Raw genomic sequence first — 17,903 nt, 5'->3', positions numbered from 1 at the left:
CCATTCGTGTCCTTAGGAAATTTATCGGCCTGTCGATAACCCATTGCAATATAAGAAGGGCAACGTTTTACTACAAAAATATAAACATATCAACTTTGATTGTTATAGATTTAGTGATTAAAGGCAGCGGCGATAAGATCGCTGCCCGCTAGCAGTGTATCCGAGGCCACAGTTATTTGAGCGCCAGTTAGTTTGGCCACAAAATCACAGGCTGCAATCTCTGCATAATTTGCGCCTCCCACCACAAACACAAACAAGTTGCGCAGGCGCAGTGGAAAAACATCAGCACTTTCTATTGATGCCATTTTTAAATTTGCCGCATAAGCTTTGAGCGTGTTCACTTGCGCGCCCACATGTACGTGTAGGCCGTCAATCATGGCCAGTTTTGTGGCTAATTGCTCACCGCTGTTAGCATTGAGGAGCATGGAGCAGAGCTGCGCTGCGAGCGGTATGTACATTCCGTTGAACACAAAACTAGGACAGGATTTGATAGCTGGATGGCCACTGGCGCTGCCAGACGCAGCCGGTTGTTCTGCATCTGCAAATGAGGTCAATAGTTTCAGACGATTAGCATTGGCTTGAAATTCGGTTTGCTGAAACTTTGGCAGTGGCAAATTGGATAATAGTTTAGCAGATGTTTTACGTTCTGGTAGCAGAACCGGCAAGAGGCCTGCCTGTGCCAGCTGCTGGAACACACACAATTCCCGGTGGCCAAACATGTTGCAATAATTCCGGGCAAAGCTTTGCAATTCATCGGGCGTCACGCCTACGCATAAATGTAACAGGCAGAGCAGGCGCAATGTATTGTAACGTTGTCCATCCGTTGTCAGCAACTCATCGATCCCGGTGAGCAAGCGTTTGCGTGATACATTATTCAGGATGTCCTCTTCTAGCGTTTGAAGCCGACGAAAATTGCCAAGCATTTGTATAACAATTTCGGACGCATTTAGATGACGCAATACTTTAGCTTTTAGCTCTGTCAGCTTGGGCAGTTTGCGTGCTACGTAGTCGTGCATTTCCTCCAACTTCATGTCGTTGAGTTTCTGCAGCTCTAGACCCAATGTTTTCACTTGGGCGCGCACCAAGCTGCTGGCTTGTGCAAAATGTTTGTAACGATTGTCCCCGTAGATCTCATCACAGGCGGAGTTAAGGCGTAGGCAACTGGGCTTTGCTTGATTGGGAGCATACTCCGTTTTGCCCTGGAGCAGCTGCAGCTTTTGACTGCGTATTTTGTTGTTGGCATTGTCTACGATAATTTCACCGGCACTCAGCTGGAAGACTTCCAAAAGCAGACCGGCATAAATGGCAGGTGTCAGTAATGTCGATACGTAGTCCTTATCTCTGTCAATTATTAGCCAGGCGCCGAAGTCAGGTGGGTTTGGAGACTGAGGCACTGTTCCTAGTGCCTGTAGCAACTGCACCAGTTGTGCGGAGTGGTTGCCAAAGGTGAGAGTCACAGAGGGTGGGCCACAAATCATTTGCAACAGGCGCAAACTCTGCGCTATAGACGGCAATGCAGAGCTGTTGCTTTGCAGATAAAGGCACTCATAGAGCTGCGGGTATGGGCATGGGAATTAGAAGTTGTAGGCAATTTGTGGCTTTACTCACATTCGGTAGCTCCAGGCTAAGCACACCTTGGTCCAGATATATAAAATCCCAGTTGTAATGATGTAGTTGCACCACACCACACAATCCCGCTTGTTCGAGTAGCGCATGAAAGTACGCATAACAGCTGGGCACGCAAATTATGTGAAATGCACGCAATTCCAAGTCAGGTGACTCACTAGTCGTCTGTATAGCCAGTGGCTGCAGTTGACGAAGCAGAGTTTGATAAGTGCCCAGTAGACTGCGAATCATATAAATGTGCACTTGATCGGCGGCGTGTGGCAGACGTTGCTTCGCATCGTGTTTGTAAATACGCTGGATTCCTTTCAATCTGTAAGAAGTGATGCGTTAATAACAGCTGTTAATTAATTCTTGCATATATTCACTTCAGCCAGGAAGCGGTGCATACATGCTCCAATGGCTTGATCAGTTCTGGCTCCAAGATGAGCTCCTTTTTGCCTGGTATGGAACATAGTATAGCCTGCAACTGTAAGGACAACACAATAATTTATATTTTTGGTTTTGAACTATTAATTTAGTTGTTGCGCATACCTTTTCCTGTGCTACCAGTTGAAATCCTTGCAGTTTCTTCTCCAATGTAACATCCATTTGAGAGAATGCGTTGCGATACTTTTAGGTTTTGTGTGTATCGATAATTGAATTGTACCGATAACAGTTTGCGATAAAGCGTTGTTTTGTTTAAGCACATATCTAAGGTGCATACAGAAAATATAATTTAAACATGCTATTTAATAGATATAAGTTTAGACCTTGATTACCTATTTTTTCGACTTTTTTACTTAGTCATTTTTAATAAGCTAAACGCTCAACTGTTTGATTTTTTTTATATATTTTTGTCTATATCCTTATAATACCCATACCCATTTAATAACCAATTAAAGAATAATAATCTGATTAGAATGACTTCATGGCAGTATTTGTTTAATTTGTTATAATTAATTTGTGGCAAACATTTTCATTAATCATTTAAAGCAAATGCAAAAGTGGAATTGCTATTGATGTACTTCACTTGCATTACCCATTTAATGATTAGATTGCTAACTCTATTAACCAGGAAGGGTTTGATACTCGTAATCTTATCGAAATATTAACTGCATGTCTGTATTATAATTTTTTCAATCGCTTTATTTAATGAATTTATGAAATGTACTTTTCGTTTAACTTTTTAAGCTTTTCAGTTTGTTTTGTGAAATACTCGAGACAGCACTTAAACACACTAAAGAGCTTTAGAGTAAAAAGCTTTAGATCACTTGTTTGTTTTGGGGAACTTGAAATAAAGCTTGTTTTTAATTTGTTTGCAAAACAATATCGGATCAAAGCTTTAACGCGAATCGGTGGGAGTCGCCCAGATGGCTGATTTCGCAATTTTGTATATTAATAATTAATAATTATCAGCCTGAAGTGCGATACCATCAAATCTTACCTCAACTCTTACTATCGTTAATCAAGTGACTTTATATATGAAAACTCAAATATGTACCTGAACTTTCTAATTAAATGAATGTAGCAAATTCAAATAGAAGTGCAGCGCATCTGCAGATGTCATTGAAATGAATTATAAAGAGGATCTCATGACCAGTGGAAGAGGTTTGCAAGTTTTTAAGGCGCGTCCAACAGCGGGAGCATTTTCCATAATGAATAATTAGGCTTAGGTATATTGAGTCGATAATAATGCTTGTAAATAATTGCTTACTTTTGTTGACTATAGGTCAGGTACTTCAAATCTATATATTTTACCTTATCAATGCACAAACTCAAAGTAATTTCCAGTATTTTGTAACCAACTCACTAATATGTAACTATAAATATATATAAATTAGTGGAGATATGACAAATAATCTCAAGTATATATTATATTATAGTGATTTTCGGATAAATCTTTCAGTCACCATTACAATTTTTTTTAAATATAATTTTCTAATATTCCTTAAATAAATAAAATTCATATTCTCAAGTTTCGAATCTGGATCACTTTTTAGATTCGCCTATTTTTATTTTTAATTTAATTTTTTTTTTTTATTTGGAGATAACGCTCTGTGCTTAACAATCATTTGTACAGCGTTTCATAGCAATTATGTAATTTACAATAACAAAACAAAAATTCATTCAGTTTTAGCTCGATAGAGTATAGAAAGCTTTCATCAAGAATAGTTTAAATAGACGTGCGCACTATGCGGAAGCTCATTATTAGTAGTTTCGTTGATTCGTTCGCTCGCTCGGTTGAATACGTTATTATAGTATAGTTACAGTGCAAACAAAATGACATCGACAAATGAGAATAATAGCTATAATGCCGATGAGTTGGTAGCCCCCAAATGGCTAAATGCGCAGTTTCTGGAGCCAGTGCTGAGTAAATACGAAAAGGCACCTGAGCTGAAAGTTGTCAGTGTGAATATTTCTCCGGCGAGTGCCAAGGGTGACCACTATGCCAGCATTATGTTTCGGGGCAATGTTTCGTATACTACACAAAGAGGAAACCATTCCAAGTCGTTGATCATCAAGACAGTCCCCGAGGAGGAGGGTCACAAGAAGGAAATGCTTAAGGATACCTATCTCTTTAAGACCGAGATTGGCATGTACACCAAGGTGCTGCCCAGATTCGAAGAGATACTCAAGGCATCCGGCGATGAAACTCAGCTTTGTGCGTCTTGTATCTATCACAGCTTGGAGCCACGCGAGGTAATGATATTTGAGGATTTGGTACCGCTGGGCTATACTGTTCTACGAGATCGGAATGCAACGGTCGAGGAGATAAAGGGCGCATTTTTGAAGCTCGCTAAATTGCATGCGGTTAGCTTTAAGATTCTACAGGAGGTAGGTCAAGCGTGAGTGATAATAAATTGATAATAATCAGTTCTTTTATCCAAGACACCAGAGTTTCTGAAAGATTTCCAAAATGGTATTTGCAAAATGCCAAACATTTTGAACGATCCATTTATGACAACGGGTCTGAGCAATTTTCTGGAACTGCTCGATTCGAAGCCAGAGTTTGCTAAGTATAGGCCGTATTTTAGGAGCAAGGCGAATACCCATATGGATCTTTTCGTTGATATTTCGGAGGAGTATCGTAGAAATCCACAGCCCAATGGATACTATGTACTATCCCATGGGGATTTCCATCTGCGTAATATGATGTTCAAGCACAATGCATTGGATCAAAGCTTCGAGGACTGCATGTTACTGGATTATCAAATATGCAATATCTGTCCCATAACTATTGATGTGATCTATGCTACTTATATGGTGCTGTCGCCGGAGGACCGTCAGCAGAACCTCGAGCAACTAATTGACTTTTATTTTTCAAGTTTTGTACAAACACTGCAAAAGATTGGCTACAAAGGCGAACTGCCAAATTTTGTGGAATTTCAGAGGCAAATGACTCGTCACAATTTCTATGGTATGTTAAATTGAATTAAAAAAGAAATTGAAATAAACATTTTCATTTTTTTCATTACAGATTTCTTTTTGATATCGGCATTCCTACCCCTACTGCATGGTGTTAGAGAAAATGTCATGGATATAACTGAGGCCCTGCAGCAAAATGAAGTTCGCAAAAAGTTATTTTTCTTGGATACCTATGTTGAAGATGTCAGTTTTTTGTTGGCCAAATTTGAAAAATTAGGCTATTTTGACTGATGTCGTTATTTTGCTTGATCGTATTAATATCAAACCAAAGAGCGTAATCTTTTAATGTCATACAAAAATAATAAATATTTCATGTTGTTTGGTATTTCTAGCTAACAGATTTAAAATGTCTTTTACTGGAAGATAGCGAGTAGATAACTTGGATGAAATAAGTTTGGGGAGTAGACAGAAATTAGATAATATTATTTTCTTAAAAGCTGAGAGAGCTTTTAAAATGTTGCTAAATAATATCATAAACACTTTTATGCTCAACCTTTTAGCGTTGATAGAGAATACTTAACAGCAGTTTTAGCCACATCTAATGCCTCAATGATTATAATAGTCCTACTCTTATTGCTTGTCATGATTACAAGTTTAATCAATGAATGTAATGTGAACACCGTGTGTTGAAATTGATAATGATCGAAGGCGTGTTTGCAGCTAGCTTATAAAATAAAATGATAAGAAAAGAGATGCAAACTTAATCAAAAGATTATTTTTAATTACACTTAGCATAATGAAAAAAACTTATCTAAAAATAGATTCATTTTATAGCTCTTCAAAGTAGCCGAGATGCAGCATGCGAGGAAGCATATCTTCCAGATCATCTAGGTATTCCTTTTGATAGTACAGTTGTCCAAGCTTCTGCTCATCCTCTACTATCTCTTCAGCTCCGTTGCGGAAATGTTTAATCAACGGTAGAAATGCAATAATCAGCAGGAAATCTTACAAAATTAAAGTAAACCCTTGTAAGCTATATAAAAAAGAAAGAATCCTATTTATATACTCTTACCATTATATCTGTTTTCAAACATTTGACGCCGAAACTCAAGCAAGCAAGGCAACTTGTCCTGGTAGCCAATGTGCATTAGGGTATTCATGAAGGTGTGGAAGTAGTTGTAAATCAGCTCATCCGATTTCTCTCTACGTATCTTCGCATCGAACAGCACATACATGGCATATATTATGTCGCTGGTCATAGGTCCCACATGGGCCATCTGGAAATCAAGTAGCGTACACTCGAGCCCCCTGAACATCATGTTGCGCAGATGAAAGTCCCCATGGCAGAGCACATAGTAACTGTTTTCTTGGCGATTATCGCGATATTCGCGCACAATGTTCACCCAACTCTGGATTAGGTTTCCCTTTTGATGAAGTGGTTCGAAGTAGTTTCGATAGCGTTTCAAGCTCTCCACATTGTCGAGCATATTTAAAAAGTGTCCTAAGGCTTGCGTAATGAAAGGCTGATCCAAAAACTTCGGCAGTGTGCTCATATCATATTGTAGCTGATCGAACAGTTTGGTTTGTTCGTTGAGCAACTTGTAGCTAACTGCATGCCACTTGGCCAGCTTTGTTAGCGCTGCTTGGAGCTCATCTGCAGTGGCAAATCGGCGAATGATAGCGTAGCCGAGCGGTAACAGATCCTCAAACACCATAACTTGTTGCGGCTTTAAGCTATGATAGATGCACGAAGCACCAAATGTGGTCTCATCTCCGACCTCTCGTAATATCTCCTCGAACTTGGGCAGTACCTCGGTGTACATTTCAACCTCCGTCCTAAAAATATGCGATTCGTCCAGCAGCTCTTTCGCCTGACCGTCCTGTTCGGGCATTGTCTTGATGATCAGGGATATTTTGTTTGAGTTCTCATTCTGTGGTGTTTCATACTCAACGACAGCTCGAAACATAAGACTAAGGCAATGATCTCCCTTGGCACTGGCTGGGAAGAACTTTACATCAACGACTCTCAGCTCAGGTATCTTGAAATGCTGACCCAAGATCTCTCTAATGAAATAACTGTTTAGCCATTGTGGCACATGCAACTCATCCGATGCGTAGCTCTCGCTATTGGACGGCATTCCGGATGCTCTTATCAGGGCTTTTAAGAACGAACTAAGAGCGAATCTACCATAAGCCCCAAGTTAAGTATTCCTACTCGGAAAGCTTTCAGAGCTTTCAGTATTAGTTAGTCGACTGAAATCGAGTTAGATAGGTTTGTATAGTGCAATTAGTTATAAGCACTCATACACTAATATACATATATTTATATATCAAACAAATGTCTGGCTAGACTATAAAACCAAGTCATACAAATGTGTTTAAAAGTTACATCGTCAAAGTAGACCCTATATCGAATTTAACAACATTCAAGTGTGTATTTAGAGATAACACAAAATACAGATAAGATCTAGTTGCTAATAGATAACTGTCCACTATGAGGTTATTCAATGTTTCCACGTAATTATAATGCTCTACACGTTAAAATATGCACAGTTGAAGGTAAACACTACAAATGGAATTCTAGTCATGTTTTATATATACCCGTCACATTTAAAGTGGCTCAAAGTAGCCCAGATGCAGCATTCGCGGGAGTATGACCTTCAGATTATCGATGTATTCCGTTTGATAGTAAATCTGACTAGTCATTTGTTCGTCCTCTACGACTTCTCCAGGATCGGCGCCTTGGCGCATACTTATAATCAAAGGTTGAAAGGTGGTCAGCAGGAGAAAATCTAAGAAATTATATAAATACATTATACACTAATAACAAATTTCTGAAGAACTTACCCAAATAACGGTTTTGAAACATTTGCCGTCGGAACTCTATCAAATTGGGCAATTTATCCTGATAGCCAATATTCTTTAAGGTGCTCAGAAAGGCTTGGAAGTAGCTGAAGATGAGCTCATCTGTGTTATTTCTTTGTATCTCGCCGTCAAACAGCATGTAGATGGCATATATAACGTCATTGGTCATAGATCCCACATGGGACATCTGGAAATCCAACAACATGCAGTCGAGTCCCTTGAACATCATATTACGAAGGTGAAAGTCACCATGGCACACAACATAATAACTATTTTCTTGGCGATTATCGCGATATTCGCGTACCACATCTACGTAACGCTGGATTATCTTTCCACGCATCGGCTCGAAGTATTTTTGAAAGGGCTTCAAGCTCGCTTCTTTGCCCAGCATATCTATAAAGTGTCCCAACGATTTAGTCATGAAGTCCTGCTCCAGCATGTTTGGTACTGTTGTCAAATCATATTTTAAGTGACCAAATTGTTTGGGCTGTTCCTTGAGCAACTTGAAGCTGACTGCGTGCCACTTGGCCAGCTTTGTAAGTGCTGCTTGGAGCTCCTCAAGGTTAGCATTTCGCCGTAAGACGGAGTATCCTTTAGGCAATAGATCCTCAAAGACCATTACCTGACGGGGCTTCAAGCTATGATAGATGCATGGGGTACAAAATGCTGTTTCATCCTCAGCCTCGCGCAGGATCTTCTCAAACTTGGGCAGCACCTCGGTGTACATCGCTATCTCCGTTTCAAAGATGTGTGATTCGCCCAGCATCTCCTTTTTTAGGCCCTCTTCCTCGGGCATTGTCTTAATGATGAGCGATATTGTGTCAGAATCTTTGCTCTTCGGCGTTTCATATTTAACAGCTGCACGGAACATTACGCTGGCATAATGATCTCCCTTCACACTGGCTGGGGAGAACTTAACTTCAATTACTTTTAGATGCGGGATCTTGAGATGTTGATCCAAGATTTCTTTCATGAACTGAGCACTGAGCCATTCGGGAGCATCCAACTCATCCGAGTTGTAGGTCGCGTTATTTGCTGCCATTTCAGATGCTTTTCTGAGAACAAACTAAAACCAGTTAATTGAATTTTCTTTTTTATATAGTTGTCATGAAAGCTTTAAGAGCTTTTTTAGCCAATTCATAGAGTAATAATCGCTGCTTAGGCATGAGATAGTAACTTTTGGTTGTTTGTAAAACTATTGGCCTTTTATGTGCAAAAGTAATTATGGGGAAATCGCAGATAAATGTAAGCTTGTAATTTAAATTGTTCTAAAATTAAGATTGACTATTGAATACTCTGCGTAAGCAAACGCTTTATAGTAACAAATGGCTCTGCTCTTCGTTTTCGAAACTAATAAAATAGAATAAAATAAAATATAAAATAAAATTAGTGTGCCTTTAATGTATATTAAATTACTTCAAAGATGTTGAGTACAACATCTTTAATCTCTAATAGTTAACTTTAGCAAATATTGAACTCATAGTATAGATAATTGGTGTAAATATCAAAACTTTAACAACTGTTATCTGATGAACCATAAAGCTCAAATACTCTTTTATTTCACAATACACATAAATTGCCTTTAGGTGCTTTAAAGCTATTTCAAAGCTTTTGACAGCTTTCAACGCACGGTTTTTAAGTAGCAGAGGGAACGATGTTGAGTTTAGTCAACAACATAGCTTCATCAGTACATATAACAATGGAAAGCTTCAATTCTGATGAGTTGGTGGCTCCCGCGTGGCTCAATGCTCAGTTTATTGAGGAGGTGCTTAGAAAACATGAAAAGGTAGCAGAACTTAATGTCTTGGATGTTCGAATGTCTCCGGCAAGTGCCAAGGGCGATCACTATGCGAGCATTATGTTTCGGGCGAATGTCTCGTATGCTATCAAAGGGGCAAAACAATCTAAGTCGCTGATCATCAAGACAATGCCCGATCAGGAGGGTCACAAGAAGGAGCTGCTGAGTGAGTCCCATATCTTTGAAACAGAGATTGGCATGTATACCAAAGTGCTGCCCAGATTCGAGGAGATACTAAGCGCGGCGGGCGATAATACTAGACTATGTGTGCCCTGTTTGTATTGCTCGTTGGAACCGCGTCAAGTTATGATCTTTGAAGATCTGGTGCCGCTGGGATATACGGTCGTCCGGAAACGCGAGCCATTCAGTGAGGAACTGAAGCTTGCCTTATTGAAGCTGGCCAAGTTGCATGCGGTTAGCTTCCATATGCTTCACGAGGTAAGTTTGGATAAAAATAACTAACCTACATATATTTAATGCCAATATGTTTCCACTTAAGCAACCCGATTATCTGCAAGAATTCAAACACGGAATCTTCGAGATACCAAATATCCGGCAACACCCCTTTTGCAGCAAAGGCATGGAAAAGTTCCTAGATTTCCTGGAAGAAGTTCCAGAGTTGAGAAAGTATAAGCCGCACTTCAAGAAGCTGGAAAATGATTACATAGATCGCTTGGAAAATGTAATGCAGGAGTATCGCAAGAATCGCCAATCGGGCGGATATTATGTCCTATGCCACGGCGACTTTCATCTGAAGAACATGATGTTCAAGCGGCGGGAAAATGGAGCTTTGGAAGATGTTATGCTACTGGACTTCCAAATGAGTAACATTTGCCCCATTACCATGGATCTGATATATGCCGTATATATGTTGATGAGCATGGAAGATCGGCGCAATAACTATAAAGAGCTTATTAACTATTATTTCTCCGAGTTCCTTGCAACATTACAGAAAATTGGCTATAAAGGTGAATTACCCAGTTCGGTGGAGTTCTGGAAGCAAATCTCCCAGCATAAGTGCTATGGTAAGTTCCAAATCGAAGTACCCTAGTTAGATTTAATAGTTATTTTGGAAAATTTCAGACATCTATTTGCTAACCACCTGCTTGCCAATGATTTATGCCCTTAAGCTCTACGACGTTGATCCCGCTGATATATTTCAAAAGGAAGACGTACAAAGAAGACTCTACCGATTAGACTTGTACGTTCAGGATGTTAAGCATTTGTTGGCCAGATTTGAGAAAGATGGCTTCTTTGAATAGCATATTCAAATTGTACTAATTAGTCAATTATAAGAAAAAATTACTACGACCGACCAGCATCAGGTTAGGCACGAGACTGATCGAGCTCTGCAGCTGGCTCGCCTTTTATATATGAGAGACCCAAAATAGAGACTCAAAATAGAGCCGAACTATTGAGTGTTTCTTTAACGATGTAAAATGAGGTCTTTGATTTCATGCATTGGGGAATAAGAATATGGAGATGATTATGATGGATCATCTCCATCATAATTATAATTAAAATATATATAATTAAAATATATAATTTATAATTAAAATATATAATTTATTTATAACTAGATTATTACATACTAATGTACAATACTTCAAATTTAAAGGGTAAGGATAGAAGAGCAAACGCCGAAGAGAGAATAGAAGAGAGAAAGAGAAGGAAAGAGAGACACGTTACTTTAGCACCCGTGCTCAATGTTGATTGACTAAAATTAATGATTAAATAATTCATTAATGATTAAAATAATTGTTATATTTACTCTTGTAAGTAATTTGATAGTATTTTATCAAAATTCATGTTAAATTTGTTATCATTTTTTATATCAGATATTGCTAAAGCTTTCCAAAGCTTTCAAACGAAAAAACACTTAAATAGTTGAATTGTGTTCGGAAGTCTTTCAGTATTTTGTGCTCAGTTGAATTGCTAGCACAACTATTAGTTACAAAAGCAGCCATATTACCAATAGGTCCTGGAAAGATGACGTCAGCTGCCGACAACGAGATGTTCAATGTCGATGAATTGGTGGCGCCCGCGTGGTTAAACACACAGTTCCTCGAGGAAGTGTTAATTGAGCATGGAAAGACACCAGAACTGAAAGTCGTTGATGTTAAGATATCCCCGGCAAGTGTTAAGGGCGATCACTATGCGAGCGTTATGTTTCGGGCACTTGTCTCGTACACCACACAGGCGGGGGACCAATCCAAATCGCTTATCATCAAGACAATGCCCGAGCAGGAAGGGCACAAGAAAGATATGGTCGGTAGCTCGCAAATCTTTGTCACCGAGATCGGCATGTACACCAAGGCACTTCCCAAGTTCGAGGAAATGCTTCGCGAGGCCGGCGATAATACGAAGCTGTATGTGCCCTGCATCTATCACAGCTTAGAGCCGCGTCAGGTTATGATCTTTGAAGATTTGCTGCCGGAGGGTTATACGATCATTCGAAAACGAGATCCAACCGTCGCTGAGCTGAAGACCGCGTTTCAAAAGCTAGCCAAATGGCACGCGTGCAGCTTCAAAGTGCTGAACGAAGTAAGTTCAGAAATAATTAGAACATAATAAGATAATCATAAAATTCACTTACTTTCAGCAACCCGATTTCCTGCAAGAATTCAAGTACGGCTTGTTTACCATGCATTCCGTTTTGGAAACTTCTTATTTCACCGCTGGCATGGGCACATTCATTGGGTTGCTCGAGGAGATTCCTGAATTTCGAAAATATGTTCCTCACTTCAATAAGATAAAAGCTGATTATGTGCACCAAATGAGAGCGATATTTCGGGAGTATTACGAAAACCGAAAACCTAATGGGTATTACGTGCTTGGCCATTGCGACTTTCACGCTCGCAATATGATGTTCAAGCACAAGGAAGATGGCAGCGTGGAGGATGTCATGCTGCTGGACTTCCAAATGAGCAACATTTGCCCCATAACCTCCGATATAATATATTCTGTATATATGCTGATGGGCCCCGAAGAGCGTCACAATAACTATAAGGAACTAATAGACTACTATTTCTCCGAGTTCCTTGCAACATTACAGAAAATTGGCTATAAGGGCGAACTGCCCACTTCGGCGGAGTTTTGGAAGAAAATCTCCCAGCACAAGATCTGTGGTAATTATTCATTGGAAAATTGTCCTACTTAAGCAGGATATAAACCACTTTTTTTGTACAACTTTTTAGATTTCTTTTTGGTGTCAACTTTTTTGCCAATGATGGGATGTCTTCAGCTAAAGGACTTTGACCCCGTGGAACTGATGCAAAAGGAAGAGGCACGGAAACCCTTGTACCGCCTAGACAGTTACGTCAAAGATATTAAGTTCTTATTGGCCAGATATGAGGAACAGGGCTACTTTGAGTAAATGCTGCACACTTAATTCTTAAAGAACATCAAATGGGATAAAGCCTGAACTAAAAGAAAAGTATCATTTCTGCATTTGTAGTTAATTGGTAGTTAATATAGTAATGGGATTGTTTTCCTTTCACATGATATATCTCTTATATTTATATATATATTTATATAAAATATAATATGTTTTAGATGTAATACAGTTTTTGTATTTATAGCTCGAATGTACTTTTGATATAACATATTTTATGTGTGATGTGTAAAAACAATTTGATGTCATTAAAAACTACTGTGTATACAGTGTAGACTACTGGAAGCCCTATTTGTTCACGTATTGAAGGGAATTACGTATCCAAAAAACCGTTTAATTCGAACTCCTTGACTGTACGCTGTAAAAATGCGCGATATTTTGGATTCTCAACGTTCTCGCGTCGGAAATTGTCACCAATCTCTGTGCGTGAGTTCAAATCCTCCAGATTTTCAAATCCACCATCTTCCCTGAATATCAGAGGCGTAAGACAAGTGGCAGCAATAACACCTAAGCAAAGATAGAGTATTACATATATAGTATTTTTTACTACATTTTATTTGAAACCCACCAATCAGGCTATTATTGATTAGCTCAATGTGTATATCTTTGAGTGTTGGAATGTGTCCGTCGTACTTGAGCTTTTCCAATGTTTCCCGTAGTACGCGTTGATATTCGTGTATTATATACTTGAAATGTACCTTGCGTACATTCTCGTTGAGGGAGCCAAATAGAAAATAGTTTAGATCGACAGCTGGCGAGCCCACATAGGCCAGCTGGAAATCAAGCTGTAAGAGATAACATTTGTTAAAGCAAGTCGGGGATGTATGACTAGAAGCTCAATTTAAAAAATAAAATATATTTGAATAAGGAAAAAATTAAAGTAAATATCGTGAGTACGGGCACAGAAAGTTTCGACGGGCAAATGTTTATGAGAAGTTAAAAATATATATGAGAATCTGATATTATCTTCGAGATAACGAAAATTAAAATATTAAACGATCGAGGATAAATTAAATATATTGTCTATTCCGATTAACTCATCGGTTGCTGATAAGAAAAATGTTTTCTTCTTGAAATCAAAGCTTATCTGTCACATATATACTCTGCATTCGTCACATACATATATGTACAGGGTATACTTAAAGCTCCAAAAACTTACAGCAACAACATTATCGGGCTCCTTGGTTTCATTGTTGATATGAAACATTAGATTGTTGATCCATATGTCGGCCATGTTGAACACTCTGAAGCCCTTCTCTTGTTGATCGTACATGTGGATGGCGCTCTGGAGCACGTTTTCGGCCAGCTTGAACATCTTCTCGGTGATCTCTTCATAGCCCTTCCAGTGGGCAATTTCCTCAGCCACGCAGCGTATGTTCACCGGAAAGAAGCTAAGGAAGTCACGACGATCCGGATTGCGGGAAATGGGCGCCTCGTTGAAGAACTGCAGTACCTCGGGATTCTGCTTGGCAATGACAGCGCTGCAGGCATGCAACTTGGCCAGCTTCTCCACACTGGGCAGCACGTAGTCCAGGTTGAGCAGTCGCCCTCGTTCAAAGTTCTCAAATCCGCTTAGCTGCATATCCTCCAAAATGAGGAAGGGCTCCGGAGTTTCCGTTGTATAGTAGCAGACGGGAGCTATTTGCGTCTTGTCGCCAATGGACTCCAGCAGCGCCTGGACACGGGGCAGTACTTCCTTATAGGTGAGTATTTCACGCTTGAAGAGTTTGCTGCGTAGAGCAATGGCGCCGGTCTGACCCTTTGGATGGTCCTTGACGAAGACGGAGAATTTGCTCTTCACGTTGCCGCGCTGCAGATTGAAGCAGGCGCGATGCATTTCGCTGGCAAAGCCGGCAACCACATCGCCCACCTGGGCGCTCTTCACCAGTAAATCGGTTACAGCTAGCGATTCCTCTTTAAAGTGCTCCTTCAACACGTCCTGCAGAAACTCCGCAGTCAGCCACTCGGGTGCCTGGTAGTTCTTCTTGCCGGTTCCCATTTTATTTAAATGTAAATTTTCTTATTTTTCAAGTCACCTGACTGTGGTCACAAAAAATGAAATGCTTAATAAACACCAAGCAGCTGAGCGTTAGCGGCTGTTGCGTTAAGCTGACAAATACGGAGTGCGAGCGAGCGCGAGAGCGATAGCAAGAGAAAAGCTCTCGTTGGCAGCAACTCACGTGCCCGCGACGCGAGTCGAAAAGCTCTCTCTGTTGTTAGCTTTCGTTGGCATGGGACTGGCTTATCAGCTGACGGTCAGTGGAATGGGAATGAGAGCATGGCGAATGCCATGAAAATGAGAGCGTGAGAGATGAGTGATATCTGACTTTAAAATACCCTAACCTCTTCATTATTTTGAGAAACAAAAGGAAACCTTTCAGCGGTTTTTTGTCAAGAACTAATAAACGATAGTTGGCTAATACGATTTTTAAATAAGTATTTATGGGTGTAAACTTGTGTTAAATCCTGTCAAATTGTAAGAACTTCAAGAATAGTTTGAAGATAATAATAAAAAGTGTGTAAAATATACAGCCAGCTATCAGAAGACTGCTACGAAAACAGATAACAAACGTTATTTATAGTTTTTATCAGTTTAACCAATTTTTTTATATAACAAATTATATAAGAAATGCTAAATCTTGATAAATCAAATTAATCATTCACGGTTAAAGCCCTTAAATATTTTGTTTGTGATAGGTCGAAGCCAGTTGCTTTTAAACTATATTATAAAAAGCTGCAAACGAGATAAACAAATAAGGAACAAGTACTTGACTGCATATAAGCTACAAAATACCCTGCAAATAGGTGTACCACAACATTAGGAAATATTGAGGTATCTAAAAATAAAAACTATATGATTAAAAAGCACTTGCAGCTGAACATATTTGATACTTTATATTACAGCTCTTATACTCATAATTTATAATTGCAGAGAATACGGTAGCCGAGTAGGCCTCTTGGCATCATGCTCAGTTGTTTTCTGTTTTTGTGTTCTGCGAGATAAAATATTCAACAGGCTTTGTCGCAGCTAAACAAAAGATAAATCTTGCAAGATAGTCAAAAAGTGACTTCTTGACACACATATAAATATATATTTACAGATAGGGAAAATTCGTCAAGACGTGGTTAAGTAAATAGAAATTGGAACTGACTAAAACTCTAACAGGCCACGCCTCTGCAGAAACGGAAAGATGCTCAGGGCGGCCCGCACATACAAGGGATTCGTGTAGACCTTGGCACGACAGCGATCGCCCTCCTCGCCCGGCAACATTAGCTTGGGCAGACTTGCATCCTTGTCCACGGGTAGCAAAATGAGCACCAGGTGCATAAACGTGGTAAAGTAGCCTAGGAAGGAGATCATTGTTTTGACTATTCCCGATCGGAACTAGTTCGCAAGTGAACTCACCCCAGAAGCCATGCCGGAGCATGCTCATATGCAGCTCTCTGAGGAGGGGCAGTGGCTTGGCGTAGTTGAGTAGCTTGAGGCATTGTATCAGATGTGTGTGATATATGCGAACAAAGCAATCGAATTGCTTGATCCGCAGACTGTGATGCGCCGAGCAGATGATCAGCTCCCATAGATCTTGGGCGGGACTGCCCCACTTGCAGCGCTGAAAGTCCACAAAACGTATCTCGTTGATATCACAAGCCAAAGTGCTGCTCAGCAAAATATTGCCAGACCAGAAATCGCCATGATTAAGTACTTGAAATTCTTGTGGATCGTTGTTGAAGCAACGCGCTGCCGATTGCACAAATTGATCCGCTGTGGGCTACACATAAATGCAGGGTATATTATGGAGCGCAGTTGGATTTCAAATGTACTTACTAAGCGGCTCATGTAGGTCTCGGCATTGGCGAAGCCCCAGCTGGCCATGGCCATCTTATAGCTCTGTATGCGTGCCTGATACGACTTGGATTTGTGATAATTGGCTGGCAGATAGATACGTTCGAAATCCTCCGGATATGGACCATTGCGCTGATGCCAGACCGCGCTGGCCGCATGGAACTCGGCCAGTTTCTCCAGCACGCGTTGCATCTGCTTCATATTGAAGCCCTTGAGTCGGTTGATATTGCTAAACTTTTTAGTCCTCAGGTCTTCTAGTATCAACGAGATGCGGCCATTCACATTCTCCATCCAGTGGCATTTGGGTGCGAATTTAACAGTTCTGCCCTGCTCCTGATAGAGCTGCTCCAGCTGTGGCAGTATTAGCTCATACATCTGCTTCTCCTTGGGAAAGATGTTCAGAGTGTTCACAAATCCAACGCCTGCCGCATCCGACAGCATAGTTTTCATAATATACGACTTTTGCTGGGTGAAGCCATCTATATAGACACATATAGGAGAGCCATGTCGGATGCATAGCGCAGTTATTAGGTCAGCGACATTGTCTGTCTACCGTATTACCTTAGGCTCACCTTTCATTTCAATGTCGATGATAATGCGCATTAGCAGCGAGGTGTAGCTTTCGCATTCGCCAGGTGGCGAGGCCGGTATTATCGAGAGATTCAATATCTTGCGAAAATCACTTAGCTCACGTTTTAGCAACTTCTTAAAATACGACCCATTGATCCAGCTAGGTATTTGAATGCATACATGATTCGATTCGCAGAATTTGTTGCTGTTATCGGGCATTCTGAGTGAGCAACTGGGCGAGATATTGTTCTGTACGCTCCGAACAGCGAGTCGCAACTGTTTCTGTTCTTATCAATCATGATTTTTCAGGCCCCTGTTTCGGTTTCTTTGGCAGGTCTACGTAGCACGCATAGTATGTTAGAACGCCTAGTGTAGGTGTTCCAGTCCGATCCAAGGCAGGTGAGATTGGACGCTCTGGAAATCTTATCAGGCATTGCTCACTAAACGGGTTCTCCTTGCTC

General features: G+C 40.2%; 8 protein-coding genes across 8 annotated transcripts; 3 read left to right on the top strand and 5 right to left on the bottom strand.

The window, feature by feature from the left end:
* Positions 1-95: 95 nt before the first annotated feature.
* Positions 96-2,233, bottom strand: LOC111604809 (vacuolar protein sorting-associated protein 33B). Its single transcript, XM_023323029.2, has 4 exons — positions 2,158-2,233; positions 1,992-2,092; positions 1,609-1,936; positions 96-1,553 (listed from the first exon to the last, which is right to left on the bottom strand). Exons 1-4 carry the CDS (start codon positions 2,212-2,214, stop codon positions 111-113), a joined length of 1,929 nt encoding a protein of 642 aa, XP_023178797.2. The 5' UTR covers positions 2,215-2,233; the 3' UTR covers positions 96-110.
* Positions 2,234-3,802: 1,569 nt separating this feature from the next.
* LOC111604851 lies at positions 3,803-5,323 on the top strand. The gene is made up of 3 exons (XM_023323084.2): positions 3,803-4,440; positions 4,495-5,023; positions 5,084-5,323. The coding sequence occupies exons 1-3, from the start codon at positions 3,886-3,888 to the stop codon at positions 5,260-5,262; spliced, it is 1,263 nt and encodes a 420-aa protein (XP_023178852.2). The 5' UTR covers positions 3,803-3,885; the 3' UTR covers positions 5,263-5,323.
* A 476-nt stretch (positions 5,324-5,799) lies between these two features.
* On the bottom strand, positions 5,800-7,211 carry LOC111604814. Its single transcript, XM_023323035.2, has 2 exons — positions 6,044-7,211; positions 5,800-5,975 (listed from the first exon to the last, which is right to left on the bottom strand). Exons 1-2 carry the CDS (start codon positions 7,107-7,109, stop codon positions 5,800-5,802), a joined length of 1,242 nt encoding a protein of 413 aa, XP_023178803.2. The 5' UTR covers positions 7,110-7,211.
* A 231-nt stretch (positions 7,212-7,442) lies between these two features.
* On the bottom strand, positions 7,443-8,893 carry LOC111604813. Its single transcript, XM_023323034.2, has 2 exons — positions 7,819-8,893; positions 7,443-7,763 (listed from the first exon to the last, which is right to left on the bottom strand). Exons 1-2 carry the CDS (start codon positions 8,876-8,878, stop codon positions 7,582-7,584), a joined length of 1,242 nt encoding a protein of 413 aa, XP_023178802.2. The 5' UTR covers positions 8,879-8,893; the 3' UTR covers positions 7,443-7,581.
* Positions 8,894-9,535: 642 nt separating this feature from the next.
* On the top strand, positions 9,536-10,896 carry LOC111604904. Its single transcript, XM_023323143.2, has 3 exons — positions 9,536-10,072; positions 10,134-10,659; positions 10,718-10,896. Exons 1-3 carry the CDS (start codon positions 9,536-9,538, stop codon positions 10,894-10,896), a joined length of 1,242 nt encoding a protein of 413 aa, XP_023178911.2.
* A 669-nt stretch (positions 10,897-11,565) lies between these two features.
* Positions 11,566-13,050, top strand: LOC111604864. Its single transcript, XM_023323099.2, has 3 exons — positions 11,566-12,178; positions 12,237-12,762; positions 12,832-13,050. The coding sequence occupies exons 1-3, from the start codon at positions 11,624-11,626 to the stop codon at positions 13,008-13,010; spliced, it is 1,260 nt and encodes a 419-aa protein (XP_023178867.2). The 5' UTR covers positions 11,566-11,623; the 3' UTR covers positions 13,011-13,050.
* A 170-nt stretch (positions 13,051-13,220) lies between these two features.
* Positions 13,221-15,384, bottom strand: LOC111604834. The gene is made up of 3 exons (XM_023323063.2): positions 14,188-15,384; positions 13,597-13,813; positions 13,221-13,535 (listed from the first exon to the last, which is right to left on the bottom strand). The coding sequence occupies exons 1-3, from the start codon at positions 15,025-15,027 to the stop codon at positions 13,342-13,344; spliced, it is 1,251 nt and encodes a 416-aa protein (XP_023178831.2). The 5' UTR covers positions 15,028-15,384; the 3' UTR covers positions 13,221-13,341.
* A 419-nt stretch (positions 15,385-15,803) lies between these two features.
* LOC111604852 lies at positions 15,804-17,661 on the bottom strand. Its single transcript, XM_023323085.2, has 4 exons — positions 17,445-17,661; positions 16,855-17,351; positions 16,435-16,798; positions 15,804-16,373 (listed from the first exon to the last, which is right to left on the bottom strand). The coding sequence occupies exons 1-4, from the start codon at positions 17,659-17,661 to the stop codon at positions 16,180-16,182; spliced, it is 1,272 nt and encodes a 423-aa protein (XP_023178853.1). The 3' UTR covers positions 15,804-16,179.
* Between the last annotated feature and the right edge of the window lie 242 nt (positions 17,662-17,903).

Source organism: Drosophila hydei, unplaced genomic scaffold, assembly GCF_003285905.1.
Source record: "Drosophila hydei strain 15085-1641.00,03,60 unplaced genomic scaffold, DhydRS2 tig00000063-arrow-pilon, whole genome shotgun sequence".
In the NCBI taxonomy this organism is placed as follows: Eukaryota; Metazoa; Arthropoda; class Insecta; order Diptera; family Drosophilidae; genus Drosophila; species Drosophila hydei.
The sequence above is the reverse complement of the archived record's forward strand: the minus strand, read 5'-3'. Positions and strand labels throughout refer to the sequence as shown.

What these genes read in the sequence shown, in the direction of transcription:
- LOC111604809 (XM_023323029.2), bottom strand. Translation starts at nt 2,214, where the DNA reads ATGGATGTTACATTGGAGAAGAAACTGCAAGGATTTCAACTGGTAGCA. An exon ending in AACTGGTAGCACAGGAAAAG is followed by an intron (nt 2,093 to 2,157) that starts GTATGCGCAACA and finishes TTGTCCTTACAG; the next exon opens with TTGCAGGCTATACTATGTTC. An exon ending in TTAGCCTGGAGCTACCGAAT is followed by an intron (nt 1,554 to 1,608) that starts GTGAGTAAAGCC and finishes CCATACCCGCAG; the next exon opens with CTCTATGAGTGCCTTTATCT.
- LOC111604851 (XM_023323084.2), top strand. Translation starts at nt 3,886, where the DNA reads ATGACATCGACAAATGAGAATAATAGCTATAATGCCGATGAGTTGGTA. An exon ending in GCTTTAAGATTCTACAGGAG is followed by an intron (nt 4,441 to 4,494) that starts GTAGGTCAAGCG and finishes CTTTTATCCAAG; the next exon opens with ACACCAGAGTTTCTGAAAGA. An exon ending in GACTCGTCACAATTTCTATG is followed by an intron (nt 5,024 to 5,083) that starts GTATGTTAAATT and finishes TTTTCATTACAG; the next exon opens with ATTTCTTTTTGATATCGGCA.
- LOC111604834 (XM_023323063.2), bottom strand. Translation starts at nt 15,027, where the DNA reads ATGGGAACCGGCAAGAAGAACTACCAGGCACCCGAGTGGCTGACTGCG. An exon ending in AGCCCGATAATGTTGTTGCT is followed by an intron (nt 13,814 to 14,187) that starts GTAAGTTTTTGG and finishes TATCTCTTACAG; the next exon opens with CTTGATTTCCAGCTGGCCTA. An exon ending in AATCAATAATAGCCTGATTG is followed by an intron (nt 13,536 to 13,596) that starts GTGGGTTTCAAA and finishes ATCTTTGCTTAG; the next exon opens with GTGTTATTGCTGCCACTTGT.
- LOC111604864 (XM_023323099.2), top strand. Translation starts at nt 11,624, where the DNA reads ATGACGTCAGCTGCCGACAACGAGATGTTCAATGTCGATGAATTGGTG. An exon ending in GCTTCAAAGTGCTGAACGAA is followed by an intron (nt 12,179 to 12,236) that starts GTAAGTTCAGAA and finishes ACTTACTTTCAG; the next exon opens with CAACCCGATTTCCTGCAAGA. An exon ending in CTCCCAGCACAAGATCTGTG is followed by an intron (nt 12,763 to 12,831) that starts GTAATTATTCAT and finishes ACAACTTTTTAG; the next exon opens with ATTTCTTTTTGGTGTCAACT.
- LOC111604852 (XM_023323085.2), bottom strand. Translation starts at nt 17,661, where the DNA reads ATGCCCGATAACAGCAACAAATTCTGCGAATCGAATCATGTATGCATT. An exon ending in CATCGACATTGAAATGAAAG is followed by an intron (nt 17,352 to 17,444) that starts GTGAGCCTAAGG and finishes GTGTCTATATAG; the next exon opens with ATGGCTTCACCCAGCAAAAG. An exon ending in AGACCTACATGAGCCGCTTA is followed by an intron (nt 16,799 to 16,854) that starts GTAAGTACATTT and finishes ATTTATGTGTAG; the next exon opens with CCCACAGCGGATCAATTTGT.
- LOC111604814 (XM_023323035.2), bottom strand. Translation starts at nt 7,109, where the DNA reads ATGCCGTCCAATAGCGAGAGCTACGCATCGGATGAGTTGCATGTGCCA. An exon ending in GTTTGAAAACAGATATAATG is followed by an intron (nt 5,976 to 6,043) that starts GTAAGAGTATAT and finishes TAATTTTGTAAG; the next exon opens with ATTTCCTGCTGATTATTGCA.
- LOC111604813 (XM_023323034.2), bottom strand. Translation starts at nt 8,878, where the DNA reads ATGGCAGCAAATAACGCGACCTACAACTCGGATGAGTTGGATGCTCCC. An exon ending in GTTTCAAAACCGTTATTTGG is followed by an intron (nt 7,764 to 7,818) that starts GTAAGTTCTTCA and finishes ATAATTTCTTAG; the next exon opens with ATTTTCTCCTGCTGACCACC.
- LOC111604904 (XM_023323143.2), top strand. Translation starts at nt 9,536, where the DNA reads ATGGAAAGCTTCAATTCTGATGAGTTGGTGGCTCCCGCGTGGCTCAAT. An exon ending in GCTTCCATATGCTTCACGAG is followed by an intron (nt 10,073 to 10,133) that starts GTAAGTTTGGAT and finishes TTTCCACTTAAG; the next exon opens with CAACCCGATTATCTGCAAGA. An exon ending in CTCCCAGCATAAGTGCTATG is followed by an intron (nt 10,660 to 10,717) that starts GTAAGTTCCAAA and finishes GGAAAATTTCAG; the next exon opens with ACATCTATTTGCTAACCACC.